Source organism: Tyto alba, unplaced genomic scaffold (genome assembly GCF_018691265.1).
Source record: "Tyto alba isolate M040663 unplaced genomic scaffold, T.alba_DEE_v4.0 Super-Scaffold_40, whole genome shotgun sequence".
Taxonomy (NCBI): Eukaryota; Metazoa; Chordata; class Aves; order Strigiformes; family Tytonidae; genus Tyto; species Tyto alba.
The window spans coordinates 16,388,133-16,404,018 of record NW_024881316.1 but is presented as its reverse complement, the minus strand read 5'-3'; the positions used below and the strand labels follow the sequence as shown (position 1 = coordinate 16,404,018).

At 38.6% G+C, this 15,886-nt stretch overlaps 1 protein-coding gene across 7 annotated transcripts in view; it reads right to left on the bottom strand.

The window, feature by feature from the left end:
- The window catches only part of COL12A1 (collagen type XII alpha 1 chain), a 107,679-nt gene that overhangs the window by 50,999 nt on the left and 40,794 nt on the right, over positions 1-15,886 (bottom strand). For 6 of the 7 annotated variants that reach the window (XM_042803335.1, XM_033002760.2, XM_033002763.2 and 3 more), the window contains 15 exons: positions 14,075-14,196; positions 11,269-11,418; positions 11,061-11,180; positions 10,349-10,513; positions 10,007-10,153; positions 9,211-9,350; positions 6,795-6,924; positions 5,610-5,755; positions 5,202-5,331; positions 4,251-4,390; positions 3,376-3,505; positions 1,975-2,114; positions 1,556-1,688; positions 1,435-1,461; positions 985-1,127 (listed from right to left, as the gene is read on the bottom strand). In XM_042803335.1, coding sequence (XP_042659269.1) covers positions 985-1,127; positions 1,435-1,461; positions 1,556-1,688; positions 1,975-2,114; positions 3,376-3,505; positions 4,251-4,390; positions 5,202-5,331; positions 5,610-5,755; positions 6,795-6,924; positions 9,211-9,350; positions 10,007-10,153; positions 10,349-10,513; positions 11,061-11,180; positions 11,269-11,418; positions 14,075-14,196 — 1,963 coding nt within the window. The remainder of the gene's footprint in view (positions 1-984; positions 1,128-1,434; positions 1,462-1,555; positions 1,689-1,974; positions 2,115-3,375; positions 3,506-4,250; positions 4,391-5,201; positions 5,332-5,609; positions 5,756-6,794; positions 6,925-9,210; positions 9,351-10,006; positions 10,154-10,348; positions 10,514-11,060; positions 11,181-11,268; positions 11,419-14,074; positions 14,197-15,886) is intronic. The other variant, XM_033002766.2, reaches the window with a different exon arrangement.

Sequence of the window (15,886 nt, the reverse complement as noted above, 5' to 3'; positions counted from 1 at the left end):
TCACTAAACTTGAATGCAAACTGCTCAATTCATTCAACAGTTCTTCAATTACCTCAACTCAAATGCATGTTGTTCACAAGAGAGTAAAAACGGGTACATAAGTATCCAAGTGACTCTAAAGTAAACATTCCTAGATACACTTCTGAATATGTGTGATCTACAATTACAGGAACAAGCTAAATGAGTGTGGTTCTCATCTGAGACTGCTCCTCTGAGTCATTTGGCAGTAAGCACAACAGCCTCCCACTGCAGAATAGGGCATTTTTAAGTAGCACACATTTCTGATAAACAGGCTGACTGAATTACTATTCCCAGGCTGTGCTACATAGGCAGCTCTTGCTGCGTACACAGGGAAAGCTTGCTGATCATACAGTACTGGCTCTTCCTATCATTACAGCTGCTCAATGATATTAAAAGACACTAAAATACCTTAGACTCTTCCCTAGCATATGTTTTGCATAGATTCATTTTTGTAACTGCCACCTCTGGGAGGTTATTCTTTCCCTAGCGTGGTAAGAGACAGTCTCAACTGTCCATGGTATGTTCCATGGCAAAGTCCCTCTGACAGCACATGAATCACACTGTGAAAACAATAGAAAATGCTGGACTATGGAAGTAGCCATGGTAGTTCATATTGTTGATTGTGATAACTATATATCTGTGATTTGTAGTCTCATGTGCTGATTGAACTGTTCCTTGACACATTTTAACTTTATTCTAGTTGTATCTAAAGATTATGTGATTTTCAATAAAACAGGCTGTATCCAAAGTTATTTCTGTTCCATAAAGAACAATCTATCTTGGATTTGAAAGGGGAGAAAGAAAAAGATGAGAACAAATACTTACTCACTATAAACATAAATCTTCACCTAAAAGGTGATTAATATATATGTTACTGTGCTTTGTAAATAAATTATTCTAATGGATTAATTTGCAGAACTATCATTTAAAGTTGAATAACTATAGCACTTCAAAATTAGTTACCGACTGTTCAGGGCCATCCCCAGTGATAGGCTGGTAAATGATCCTGTATCTCTGCACTCGACCACTGGCAGGATCCCACTTCACAGTCAAACTGTGTGAAGTTGCATTGTACACCTGAAGGTTTCGTGGGCCGCTCTTGGGGGCTGAGAAACATAATAAAGGATGACTATGTAATTCATGAAAAAAATCAGGAACAAACATTTCATTCAGACTTGTAGGGCTGCATGAATGCCATACTAAGAGCAGAATGTATTAAGTACAACACAGCATAAACTGTAATGTTTGTAAAATAATAAATATGTGGTAACCCAGTGTTTAGTATTCTTCCAAATACAGAATAACATTTATTAAATGATCTCAGCTTTTCAATGTCAACATTCCTCACAGGTTAGGAAAAGTTAGCTCTGAGTTTTCTTTAATAATACTATACCTGGAAATTCAGATTCTTACCTTGTGTGGTGATAGGTACCAGGGGTACTAGAAAAAAGTAGAAAGAGTTTTCAGAATTCTTGTATGAGTATGCCTAACAATTTAATAACTACAAATAACAACACACAGATTGTTTACTTACATGTTCGTTCACTGCCAATTAGGTCATCGCTTTCTGATTCATCAGGATAGATGGCAGTAACTGAGATATCATATAATGTATCTGGATTCAAATTTTCAAAGATCAAACTATTCTCGTCCCCATTTAAGATAGTCTTGTGGAGAAATTAAAAAAAAAAAAAAAGTAAACAATTAATAAATAAAAACAAAACAAATAAATCAAAACAAGCAAACAGAGAGTGGGGTGTAACTGAGTAACTTTTTACACAGTAACATCACTACAAGTGGCTGCAACTATGTGATCTACACCTTCTCACAGAATTTCCAATGAGCACAACAGGGAGGCTTGCAAGTTAGAGGCCATTTATTAATTACATTTCTGATTTTTAAAATATACCCCCTGAGAGACTGCCCAAAAAATCTTATGATGACTATTCTTACCTCCTGCTTTTCCGATCTTCCATAGGGTCCCCAGGTTATTCTATATAGAGACACATCTGGAGCTCCATGATCCCAAGTTCCTCTAAAACTGTTTGTGGTTATATCTGTGATTCTGAGATTGGCTGGTGCTGGCACAGGCTCTATTACGAGAAAAGGAAAAGTATTCCACAAAATGTAACTACAAAATAAATACAGTTAAACCAAGAAATTACTCAGACAAAGAATTTAGAAGATTATGTAGAAGATTCATCTCCCAATTACTATGCTTCTAGTGACTACAATAAAATGCTGTAGTATAGCCCAACTACCTACACTAAGCAAATTGTCCTTCACAAAGTCACATCACCAGGTCTTCACCTGATAATACAGACATAGGTCTACTGACCTCAGTAAACAACACAACTCACATGCTTACTCATAACAACTGAAGTCCTAGCTCTTATATTTTGGAGTTAGGAGTGACTATGAACTCTCACACACAAAGGTCAAGCTGCTGCATGAGTTTCCCCCAGATCTTAAAATTCTTTATATAAGCCAAATAAATCATGACTGAATTACACCACTTATTTAGAAAGATTTCACAAAGGTTAACTGTAGGTTAACGAGGCAAAATATTACAGCCACTGGGGAGAAATGAGTAAATAGGTAAAATCAGAAAATTAAACTAAAAATAATTTCTTTGGTAGAGCTTTTGTCCTTTTCCTTGCACACACATTCACACAAAACCACATTATAGAAGAAAGGCTAGCACAAAAGCAAGCAAAAAATATCACAAACATTTTTAAATATACAAGGTTACAAAATGAAAAACTCAGAAGAAAAAATAAGAGAGACAGCATGTGCAAGTTTTTTCTCTTTTTTTTCACATGAGGGTGAGGGGCGGTGATAAGGTAACATTGCTCATTTCTACTCTAGCTCTTCTGGATAGCTGTCTTCTTAAATGATTCTCTAAAAGTACAGACTGATTTATCATTCCATAGTACAAAAACTCTCTCGGATCAGAAGCAAGACCATGACTCTCTAAATCCTCTAGTATATGCCCCAGCTTCCTGCTCACTTTTCTAGATTCCTGCATAGACTTGCTAAACCTTTCATCTGCCCTCACATGTTCTTATTAATTCTACCCCTACACTTCTCCCTCAGCCTCTAAACACAAAGAATTTTATTTCAGTGGCTGGTCTGTTGCCTCTGCAGACTGCAGGCTCAGTGTTTACTGCGGTAAGACACTGAACTCATCTAAGATTTCCAGGGATTATTATATTGCAAATAATGCTACAAATGCAAGTAAAATATTTCTCAGATAAGTTAAATTACAGTTCCATCTAAACTCAGCAACACACACAACTTAAACAGAACATAAGAAAAAATATAACCACAAGAAGGGTTATGAGGAAAACTTACGAGTGACAGCTTCTGCATTTATGGGTAAGGATTCCCCTTCATCATATACAGCAACAACTTTTACATTATACAGTGTTTGGGAGGAAAGGTCAGAGAGAGTAGTGCTGGTTTTGAGTCTGTCAATTTCCACCTAAGAATAAAAATAGTGACTTAAGAATTGTAAATTGCTCTGTTTCTGACTGCATTTCATTAAATGGCAGAAATTCCTGTACTGAAAAACAGAAAAATATTCCACGCTAAATTTTGCCATTTACACCTGAATACTGAGTGCTATCTACTACCTCCCTTGCAAAGCATATTGTCTCAGATACTAGTACTGCTTGTGAATCTTTCACTGCTTCATTCTTTTGGAAACAAGCATGCAAACTGCATCTCCAGATAATTCTTATTCCCTTACAAAAACACATTTAATCCAAGAGCTGATTCATGCCTAGCAATGCAATTATGGAAAGCTCGCACATAACTCAGACATCTTTAACAATGTTGACACATGTTCTTCTGACAGTGGGCAGAGGAGCTAACATACCTTTGTTCCACAATCCTGTCCTCCTCATTGTAAGCTGCACTTAGAGCTTGAAGAGATAACACTTAGGCAGAAAGTAGAAATGGCTATTTATCAAAGCACAGGAAAATTCTCCAGTCAGTTTGACGACTTTTCCTCTCTGGAGGAGGAGGAAGAGGGGAGTACACAAAGAAATCTATCTCATGCTTACTCAGTTTCCAATAAATCAGTACCCTTTTCTGACTGCAATCACCATGAACTGATGTTCTTTATTCTCAGTGGTGGCTTATACTACTTTTACTATTATTTTAGTAAGCTAGCTCCTCAGAATAAAACTGTCATCTTGTACTTTCAGAATGTTCATGTCATTTACCTCCTTTACATCAGCTTCATCAGCTATTTTGTATCTTAGGATGTATTTTCGAACTTTCCCTGGGGCAGGATCCCAAAGGATATTCATGCCGCTGTGAGTAACATCTTGAATTGTTAAGCCTCTGGGTCCAGGCAAAGGTACTGTAAAAATAATAACAGTAGTAAGTGAAAATGTTATTCATGGTGGAGGTATAGGTCTCTCACAGAAATAATTAAATTCTTTTCATGCATTTCATTGAAATGAAGTCAATAGCTTTCTGAGAAGTTCATTGCCGTGGCCATCAGATGAGAGAGCTTCACACCTTATTGTCCCAGCAGTGAGCAAAATAGCTATTAACTACAATAGTTTCACCTTTGTCAATCATGAGCACAATGCTTTCAGAAGTATCAGTGCTTAAGATCATAACTTTTGGTGACAACAGTCACTTTTCATGTACAGTTAAAGGTTTAACATTTTTTAAGAACATAAGAATAACTGTACTGCATGCATCTAGCTCAGAAACATGCCTCTACCAGTAGGAAATGTTAAAGGAAAGATGGTTAACAAAAACTTTTAAAAAGGAAGCCATGTTTAGATCAATTTTTTTCTTGGTATGGGATGTTTCTTTGTCATTTGCTATACTTAAGAGACTCTCTGAATTTGGGAACAAGGTTTCTCTGCTAATTCAAGCAAAATAGTGACCTTTTAAAAACACTATAACCTCAAGATTGTCAAGCCAAATCCATTATTCAAGGAGAAAACCCATTTGTTCCTCTTTTAAATGTCAGTCCCTTCTGACAGAAATTGCCTTTTAGATCTTTTGGAAATGTTATGAGTATTATAAAATGCATAAAACATGGAAAAGATGGTCTTCTACACAAAACCAAATAGATAAAACTGTTGCATGAAATAAAAAGAAAGCTAAGTGTTGATGAAGCAATAACAACAAAGCAAAAATCAAGATGTCCGTACATGTCACTTCCTGGGTGGTGAGTGGGTCACTGGTGATATCACCAAACAATACATAAGCTGTTAACGTGTACTCAGTGTTGGGGATGAGATCTACCAGCTGAACCTCATTCACTGATGGTCCAACACGCATCTGCGCATGAAAAATAACACATCATGTTTAAAAACTGAAGAAAGAAATGGCAGAAAAGCAAGCAATGATTTAACTTCAAGGGAATTTTGTTTGTGAGATTCACAGTATATTTACAGCTTCCTGCCTGATGTCATTGTATACAATATCCCAGTAAATTAACTGCACTTTGAGAAGTACATGCCAGTATATTTTGACTATTACAATATATCAAGAAAATATCTCTGCTTTTCCTAATTTATTTTTGGTAGAGCACAGAAAGTGAAGACAAATTCCCTTACCTCTTTCTCTGTGGTTGGGACTGTGGCATTCACGGCTTCATATGTTAACAAATAACCAGTAGCTCCACTGAGAGGTTCCCATCTCACTCGCATGGAAGTTGATCCAATGTCATAAACATTCAGGTTTCTAACTGAAGAGATTGGCACTGACAAATAAAAGATATATATTAATTTATTTCCTTCACCTTTTTTGCCTTTCATATTTCATATCATAGGTAGCACCACTGATAATATTGCACATGGATATTGGGATACATTATAGGAAGTAAAAAGGTGATCTGCAATTAGTGGTATTTCAAGTGGTGCTTAGTTTAAGAATGAGATAATGGTCATCACATTTTGAATGTGCTACATATTTGGTACACAGTTAAAGCTATCTTACAAGTCTGCACTGGAACTCTTGAATATTCTAAAAAGCAACATTAACTTACATGAATGTTCTAATATGAAGCAGAACATTACTGATTTGAGATAAAAGGATTTTTTGTACTTTCTTCTTTTTTTTCTATATTTCTCAAATGATTAAGTAAACATAGAAAATTACCAGAGACTCCATAAAAATCATGTACATACTTTAGGAGTTTAGAAAGCCTAATACGGAACAAAGAAGTGAAAAGAGTACCTAATATTCAGTATACTTAAAGAGGCAGGAAAGTTACCGTATGTTACATTCAGCATAAATATACCTAACTTCAATCATGTAGATAACTAATAGCAGAAATGTACTGGCTAAGTTATGTCTCATAGAAGTGATGTAAATGTGTTGAACTAGTTTTTTGTTAATTTTATAAAATTAGAATTAATTTCTATAGTACTCTGGCTGCAAGCAGCAGGAATTAATTGTCTACAATGAAAATGAAGGAGTACACGTTTGCATATGAACAGAGTTCAGGAACTTATAAACTCTGCCTTGTAATTCATATCTGTTGCTATAGTCTTTACAGCCATGCTTTATGAGCCTGGAAAGAAGCTGGGACAAACATTTTTTACCACAAAGCAGTTTCACTTTGCTGAAGTTTTTCAGCCAAGATCTGAACAACCAGTACAGCACAGAAAAATTTGGTCATTCAAATTAAAAATTTTGTTTCCTCTAAGAAGAAAGACTAGTGCTGAAAGTTCTGCAGGACAGTTCTCCATATGCACAGCTAGCTGTTAACAAGTTATTCAAGTTCCATTCTAACTTACAAGTTGTTTCCCTGCCGATTAGGGGTTCACTGCTTTCATCTTCTACCACAGAAAACACGTTAACAACATACTCTGTTTCAGGATTCAGATCTTTCAGAACTGTCGTTGTTTCCATCCTACTTACGTAAAACTACATAAAAGAGAAGAAATGTTAACCACTGTAAAACAAATGCATTTGTAATCTTATCTCTAAGAAAAAAAAATAATTCCTTGTGAAACTCCTCAGAAATCAATGGTATGGAACTAAAAATAAGTATGGTCTTGATCTTCTGTGTATTTTGTCTGACAGTATACCATTATTTTTGCAAAGCACGCTGTAGGGAAACCTCAAGCAGGCAGTTGTTTTCAATAGAGCTGGATATATCTAGCAGAACTCACTATGCATCCTGCTTTCACACATGGTTTACACTTTTATATTAGTCAGCAACATAAAGAAGGTGCTAGAGATATCTGTTACCACTTTGGAAAAACATTTTAAACACCCAGGATAATCTAGATGATTACAGCACACGGCATTAGCAACACCTTGAGAAACAGAAATGACAGCAAATAGTCATGTTGTAAAGTCAGCGTGCACTGAAATGTCTGCTCCAACACCAGTCAAAGGCCAAATCCTGAGGTCATGATTTATTAAGACTGAACTCTCCATGAGTCAAATGTGAGGTAAGATTTGAAAGCCACATTCAGAGATAAGAAGTTCGGAATTAGGTACATAGAGGTGCCTAACTTCATTCTCCTAAATACTATTCTGTCCAGTTGAAGAGAGTGAGGAACAATTCAGATTGCCTAGAATCAAGGATTGCCGGTTACTGGCTCTCTGTCTAGACAATAACCTCAAGATAAATTTAACCCTGTGAATTAAACAGTTTTGAGGATATACTTAGGCACGGATTTAATGTACCATCATATGATGTTAATCTAAGCATTACCTCACAACCTGAATCACCCACTGTCTTTTTTTTTTGTATAAACAAGAAAATGTTCTAAAAGGACAGTAAGCCTACCCATGAATATGCTGTCCTGGGTTGAGTGAGTGGTGGGAGTTTTTTGGTGGCAGGGGAGGGGGCTATAGGGGCGGCCCCCTGTGAGGAGCTTCTCGAAGCTCCCCCAGCTCCAAGTCAGCTCAACCTCTGCACCAAAACTGAGCCAATCAGCTGCGCCTCTGTGATAATGTATTTAAGAAGGGACGTGGTGATGGGCAGTGGGACTTGTGAGGAGGAGTTGCTGCAGCTGCGTGAACACCAAGGTCAGTGGAGGAACGGAGGAAGAAAGGAGGGGGGAGGTGTGCCAGAGCAGAGACCCCCCTGTATCCTGTGGTGAGACGGCAGGGCAGCCTCCCCTGTCACCCATGAAGATCTACGGTGGAGCAGACATTGATTTATGGCCTGTGGCTTCTGACTGGAATAATCAAGGTTCTGTGCCCAAAGAAGGCCGGGGTCTTGTGGGAAAAGGTAGCCCCGCTGCTGTAATTCAGTGCTGGGAGGATTGCAGCATGCGGGGGTGTCCCACGCCAGAGCAGCTCGGGAAGGGCTGAGTCTGTGGGAGGGACTCTAGTTGGAAAAAGTTGGTGGCCCATGATGGAGCAATGTGGGGAACGCTGCGGCTCGTGGGAGGAACTCATGTCAGAGAAAGTTTGTGGAGGACTGTCTTCTGTGAGAGGGGGACCACGATGGATCAGGGGGAACAAGTTCCAGAAGCTCCCCCTACTGAAGATTGAAGAAGAGGCAGCACTGACTGCACCCCCCATTCCCTGCCCCTGTGCCACTGGGGGAGGAGGTAGAGATATCGGGGACAGAACTGATCCCGGGAAGAAGGGATGGGTGGGGGGAAGGTGTTCTCAAGATGTGGCAATGCTTCTCACTGTCCTACTCCGTTAAGTGTTTTTAGTGTCTGTAATAAATGTATGTTCATTTTTTCTCCCCCTAACGAGTTTGCCTTTTGCTCATGACCATAATGGGGGATTTTTTCCCCATCCGAGTCCTATCTCAAACCCTGAGCCTGGCTCTGTCCCTTCTTATTGCCGGAAGAGAAGGGAGAGAGAGCGGTTGCGTGGTGGTTGGCTGCCGACCAAGCTAAAAACCACGACATATGCTCAGAAAATTTCTACTACAGACTTGTTTAAATCAATATATGACAATGAAATATGATTAGAAAATAATTACTAGGAATACCAGTCAATTTTTTTTAGAAATATATTTTACTCCTGGATATATGATTTTAAAACAATCACAGTCATATTATGCTCCTACTTTTTGTAATTTTGTTTATCATTTACCAAGGCTTGATAATCCTGACCTTGGGAGCCTTTTTTCATTTATTATTATATCATACACAGCACAAAGTTCAGAATGATATTACTGTGATGTGGAAGTCCAAGGTTATTATGGACAATGTCAGATGAACATACAGTACTAACCTGTTGAGGGCTACCTCCAGAGGTAGGGTAATATTCAACTCTATATCTATCAACACTCTCAGGAGGTGGACTCCATCTCAGTCTGAAAGAACGAGGTGTCACTTCCGAAATAACTAGGTTAGAGGGAGGTGGTAAATCACCTACAAGTGGAAGCAAATGTAAACATTAATTTATCTTATAAGAAATAAAAATATGAGACAAAAAAATACTTAGAAAAAAAAAAAAAAAAACAAAAAAAAAAAACAGTTGTGGTACTTGCTTATGTCTCTGTTTCCTCAGGAATTCTTAAAACAACTGTGTGAAGACATAGCTCACCATCACACCCTCAAGACCAAAAGAGCTCCCTACATTCTTACCCTACCTTCACACCAGTGTTTCACTGGAGAACCATCAGCTAACATTACTAGTTTTCCATGCTCAGCTTTGCTTTTGGGCTGTCAGACATTAATACTTGAAAAGAGCAGGGCTGCTGAAATTTTCCTTATTGGATGACTATCATCAAAGAACCAGCCACAATGAGCAAAAAGGTGACACACTGAGCAACATACTTCCTGACTCTGGGAGAAAAAAAGGCATGTCCAGCCATGTCATGCTGTGTTAGGTATAACACAGTCATTGTTGAAAGGGAAGGAAGAACCCCTGCAGGGTAGTCCAGGTGGTCTGCACAACTTCCTTACCTCAGCAGCTGAAAAAACACCCCAGGGCTACACAGTGTTCCCAATAAGTAATAAAAAGGAATTAACAGTGCAAGCACATAAATGGAAAAAGCACGAATTAGACTGAAAATGTCATGTACCTGGACCCTTCACACTGTTACACAGATTCGTGGTTACATCATCAACAATGCTAGCTAGGAAGGAGAAATCTGCAACATTGTAAGCATGAATGTCATCTGGATCCGTTGCAATCTGCTTCAATTCATTTTCATCGGCATTTTTAATACCTTACAGAGAAGACATGAAAACAAAACTTGTTAGAAACGATGGCCATGAAAGATAATGTCACGAACTTAAGTCTCTACACACATTCTTTGAATACTCTTTTAGGTGTTTATGTATGTGGTCACTTCTCTGTGCATTTAGCAGATGGGCAGGTGGGGTGGAGGCTGGTGCAGTACACCTCTTCATATAATACTTACCAATTGCATAAAGTTCCACTCCCTCATCTCTGAGTCTTCTTGAAGGGGTGACTACATCATCTTGTGATTTACCATCAGTGATGAGGACACCAATTTTGCGAGCTCTGGGTCTTAAGCCTGCATCTTGTTTGAAGTTGTTTTTTAAGATGAAATCCAAGGCCATTCCTAGCATGATACAAAGAAGGTAACCATCACTGTAAACTATTTCCATACAGTAGTCAGGGTAAAGAAGAGTATTTCATCCTAGTGATTTCACTCTGATAACATCATTCCACAACTTACTTCCTCCTAGAAGCACTCAGAATCTAGTTGCAGCCTACATCTAGACTTATCAGCAACTGATACAATTTCAGCGCTCTCTTACCTTTTAGGCATCACCCTCCTATCTGATCTCCTCTACCTTCCCTTCTGGGTTCTCACCTTGTCTTTAACCCAGTCCTGACATGGAACTGACTTTTCTTCTCCTCATAAGCTCAACAGCAAGCCAAGTTCTTCATCACCCAAGCTCTTCATCACCCAAACTCTCCTCCATCGCATTTCTACAGAATTCCACTGAATTTACACGTCTATACTATGCCTGTTCTCTTCCAAACATACTGAAGCATACGGCCCTTTCATCATGGATAAATTTGAGCTCACTGAACAATACTGGGATCAGCTACTAGAATTATTTTTACTGGAGTTTGAGGAAAATCCTGGCATTGTGACATACCTGTTAGAGTATTGCCTCCTTTGTATGGTAAGTTGGTGACAGCCTCTAACAAAGCCTGTTTAGTTCGGTAAGCATTGAGATTCCATTCTGTCCTGGGATCTCCACTATACTGTGCAAGACCTGAAAAAAAAAAAAGCCATCATTATTCAGTTATTGCATGGCTGTGTAGCAGTTATGCCTCATTTTCCTCCAGCATATGAGGACTTACCAATCTGTACTTTGTCAGGACCGATATCAAAAACTTCAACAATACGGGCAATGAAGTTCCTGATAGTTTTAAAATTTGGCCGCCCAATACTCCATGAGCCGTCCACCAGCAGCACGATATCAGCTTCTGCTCTGGTTCTACACTCTAAACCTGCCGTGTCAACCAGAAAAATATAACCTTAGCATGATAGCTTTCAACCAGAAAAATATAGCCTTAGCATGATAGCTTTCTTTCACCATCCTTTTATATGACATATGTCATGAGTTAGCTTCCAAAACAGCTCTAGTTTTATTCACTGGCACTCTGTCAAGTATGACCTATTTGTGAACGTTATTCACACTAGTCAATAGTTCCATGGCAATAGTTGTATAAATTTCTTCATATATGTTTCCTTTTATAAATAAGCCTTTGCAAATGTCAAGGCCAGCGCTCTTCTCTATTGTCATATCATTATCTGTTTTGGTCTTTAAAGATGGTTGATAACTTGATTTCAGAGGTTTTGTAAAAGAATACTAAATTAACCACTAACATAGTGGTAAAGATTATGAGAATATATATATTTACAGTATTTTATTCTGTCATGGATAGCTAAACTACTGATTAATTTTCAACTATGTAATAGTGTAATTAATACCATATATTACAACCACTTTCAAATAAATATAATTTCTGAACTTTTAGGGGTAAAAGACATAGTAATACAGGTGGTATAGAAGTTTGCACACACAGGAAAGAAAGAACACAATTTAGAGGAGATACACAAACATAAACAAAGGTCAAGAGATAGAGAGGGGACAAGAACATTTATATAGAGCTACAATGTTCTAAAAAGATAGGAAGTTATTTTAGATATCTTCAGTTTACAAATTACAGAATAAAATATGCATCGTATTTTTTTCATCACAAGGAAAATCACAACATATTTATACAAAACAGAAATACACAATTTTATCCACAGCCATTTGCAAAAAAAAAAAAAAAAAAAAAAATCCTTGCTCTCTCTCTTTTCCTGTAGATTGTGTTACCAGCTGCAAATTTTCTGGCTTCCTGCCATCAGAGCTTCTGGTCTTTATATGGAAGAAATCCCATTGAGAAAAATCAGCCACACTCATCACAGTTGAAAGATATTGTGATTTCATATATGTTCCACATAATTGATCCAACACTGTAGACTCATGAATATAACTATTCCATGTACCTGGGGGTTAAAAGCATGATCCTCTTCTGCATAGAAAATATAGATCTAGTCTTTAGTCAGGACAATAAAATCACGTGGGAATATGATTTAAGTAAAACCATGTTAGTTCAAAAAATTGCATGCATAACTTTAATATGAAAGTCAGCTTCATGTACAATACAAAAGTTAAATTATTTTGACTTTTATTTTTCTTCCAAGTACCATAGTTCCCCACATGGAAAATTCTAGCAAAGGCACCAGACCTAGGGTGATTTTTTTCCCTATTAATAAATAAAGTACTATTACATTTGCAGTCCCAATATAAAATTCATTTTTCACATTAACCATGACTCAAATCCATGCATTAGTAAAACTAATTAGCTTAAAGAATATAACACTGAAGACAGAAATGACAGTTGCCGTAATAAAAAATAACAAACCATTCTTGGTGCAACTATTTTTCTGCCAGACTTACTACAGCTTGACTCTAATGTCACTGATGGCCTGTTACATGTTTTTTCTCAGTTCTACCCTCTTGTATTAGACAGAGTAGGACAGCAATTAATTAAGAAGTTTCTAAAGTTCTAGTTACAGGAGGTATTCTTTATAGAGCCCAGGGTGGAAACAAGGCATCAAAGAGCTTAAGCAAAAAAAATACAGTCAACTGTCAGAAACTATTTTTCTTTATTTAACTCTGAAAGGCCTTTGCAGTTAGGTTCTTTATCCTCACCAAATTGTCTCTGATGGTTGTGAAAGCCTTGAAATAGCAAAGGCGAAAAGTCTTTACTTCTATGTGTATACTTGGCTATTAAGCAGCAAAGACCTGCTTCTTTATGCTTATCATGATGAGGACTGAGACCTGAAACTCCCTTCAGCCAATATTAATTGAGAGTATGGTGGGTACAACTATTAGCATGTAGAGGCCCACTACCACACCAAGGGAGCTGCTATCATAACATTCATAGAAACTTTGACTGCAAGGTTTAGCGGCACAGGGAGAAACTCCCAAACAGACCCTGGAGAGCACTCAGCAGTTGCATTTCTGAAATAATCTCCTCCTTTTATAGTAAAAAAAAAAAAAAAAAAAACAAAAAACTAAATAGTGGTTACGTTGAATATAAAATTAAATAATACATAATAACACTGGGACACTGCCAGTTATCAGATCTTTATTCATTATATCATCTTAGTCTTAAAAGGAAAAGTCACCATATAAGGACAAGCAAAGGGCTAAATATCTGCTTAAAATTCCTTGTTCTACTCCTGTGAATACCCCTGTAGACGAGCTATGATCTCTGTTCAAGAATTTGATCTTATATGATTTAACACAGATGTGGATGGTTTGAAAATGCAATGCAGATGCCTTTGAGTAATCAGCAAAACATGGGTTGCTGGAGTTATCATCTCTGCAATATCATCTAAAGGGTGCAGAGGACTAGAATCATGAACTCGGGCATACTCAGTGGTCATTTAAGACCAGGGGTTATGTCATCAGGGTAGGGAGTATATTGAATCCTGTAAATAAATATTTATGTGCATTAGAAAAATGATAAGGAAACACTGGTAAACTTTTGGTCTTTTTTTATCCAAAAGCCAAGACTGCCTTTTCTTCAATTCAATCATGTTTACCTCTAGATAAAAATGGCTCCGAAGTAGTATCTGAAAGGGTGGTCATCTCTTGTCCAACCAGGGGGCTGCTCTCTCCTCCTTCAAACATTCCAAAAACATTTACCTTATAGGTAGTTCCTGCCCTGCAATAGTTAAACAAATGTACTGTAACTAAAGTCACTTGGCTAGCTAAATGCTGACACTTCACTTATGAAATTCTCACAGAACAAAATCCCCCGCGGAAAATAAGGTGCTAAAACATGAAGACCAAAGGCTAACTCTTCCACAAAACATTGAAGTTTTGACAGTTTAAAAGCTGATTTGGGATTTATACTTAAATTTATAGCCTCCTTCATTCAAGTAATTTAAGACTTGCATCTCAGGAGCAATGCATCCCAACAAGGAGGAAGTCAGGTAACCAGGAGGCCTGAATGGATGAACAAGAAGCTCCTGGACAAGATCAAACATGAAAAAGAAGCCTACACAGGGTGAAAGCAAGGACAGGCAGCCTGGGAGGAATACAGAGAAATTGTCTGAGCAGCCAGGGATCAGGTTAGGAAAGCCAAAGCCCTGACAGAATTAAATCTGGCCAGAAACATCAAGGACAACAAGAAAAGCTTCTATAGGTACATCAGCGATAAAAGGAAGACTAGAGAAAATGTGAGCCCTCTCTGGAAGGAAATGGGAGACCTGGTTACCCAGGATATGAAAGCGGCTGAGGTATTCAATGACTTTTTTGCTTCAATCTCCACCAGCAAGTGCTCCAGCCACATCGCCCAAGTTGCAGAAGGCAAATGCAGGGATTGGACGAACGAAGAACCATCCACTGTAGGAGAAGATCAGGTTCAAGACCATCTAAGGAACCTTAAAGTGAACAAGTCCATGGGGCCTGATGAGATGCATCTGTGGGTTCTGAGGGAACTGGTGGATGAAGTGGCTAAGCCACTATCCATCATATTTGAGAAGTTGTGAAAGTCTGGTGAAGTTCCCACAGTCTGGAAAAGGGGAAACATAACCCTCATTTTTAAAAAGAAAAAAAAAGGAAGACCTGGGGAACTACAGGCCAGTCAGTTTCACTTCTGTGTCTGGCAAGATCATAGAGCTGATCCTCCTGGAAACTATGCTAGGGCACATGGATATCACGAGGTGACTGGAGACAGCCAACATGGCTTCACTAAGGGCAAATCATGCCTGACAAATTTGGTGGCCTTCTACAATGGGGTTACAGCATGGGTGGATAAGGGAGGAACAACTGACATCATCTACCTGGACTTGTGCAAAGCATTTCACACTGTCCCACATGACATCCTTGTCTCTAAGTTGGAGAGACATGGATTTGACAGATGAACCACTCAGTGGATAAGGAATTGGCTGGATGGCCATACTCAAAAGAATTATGGTCAACAGCTCGATGTCCAAGTGGAGAGCGGTGATGAGTGGCAATCCTCAGGGCTCGGTAATGGGACCCGCACTGGTTAACATCTTTGTTGGAGACCTGGACAGTGGGCTTGAGGGCACTCTCAGCAAGTTTGCTGATGACACCAAGCTGTGTGGTGCAATTGACACACTGGAGGGAAGGGATGCCTTCGCAAGGGGTCTTGACAGGATTGAGAAGTGGGCCCGTGCAAACCTCATGAAGTTCAACAAGGCCAAGTGCAAGGTCCTGCCCATGGGGCATGGAAATCTCATGCACAAATACAGGCTGGGCAATGAGTGGATTGAAAGCAGCCCTGAGGATAAGGACCTGAGGGTGTTGGTAGATGGAAAACTGACTGTGAGCCAGTAATGTGTGGTCACAGCCCAGAAAGCCAGCTGCATCCTGGGCTGCATCAA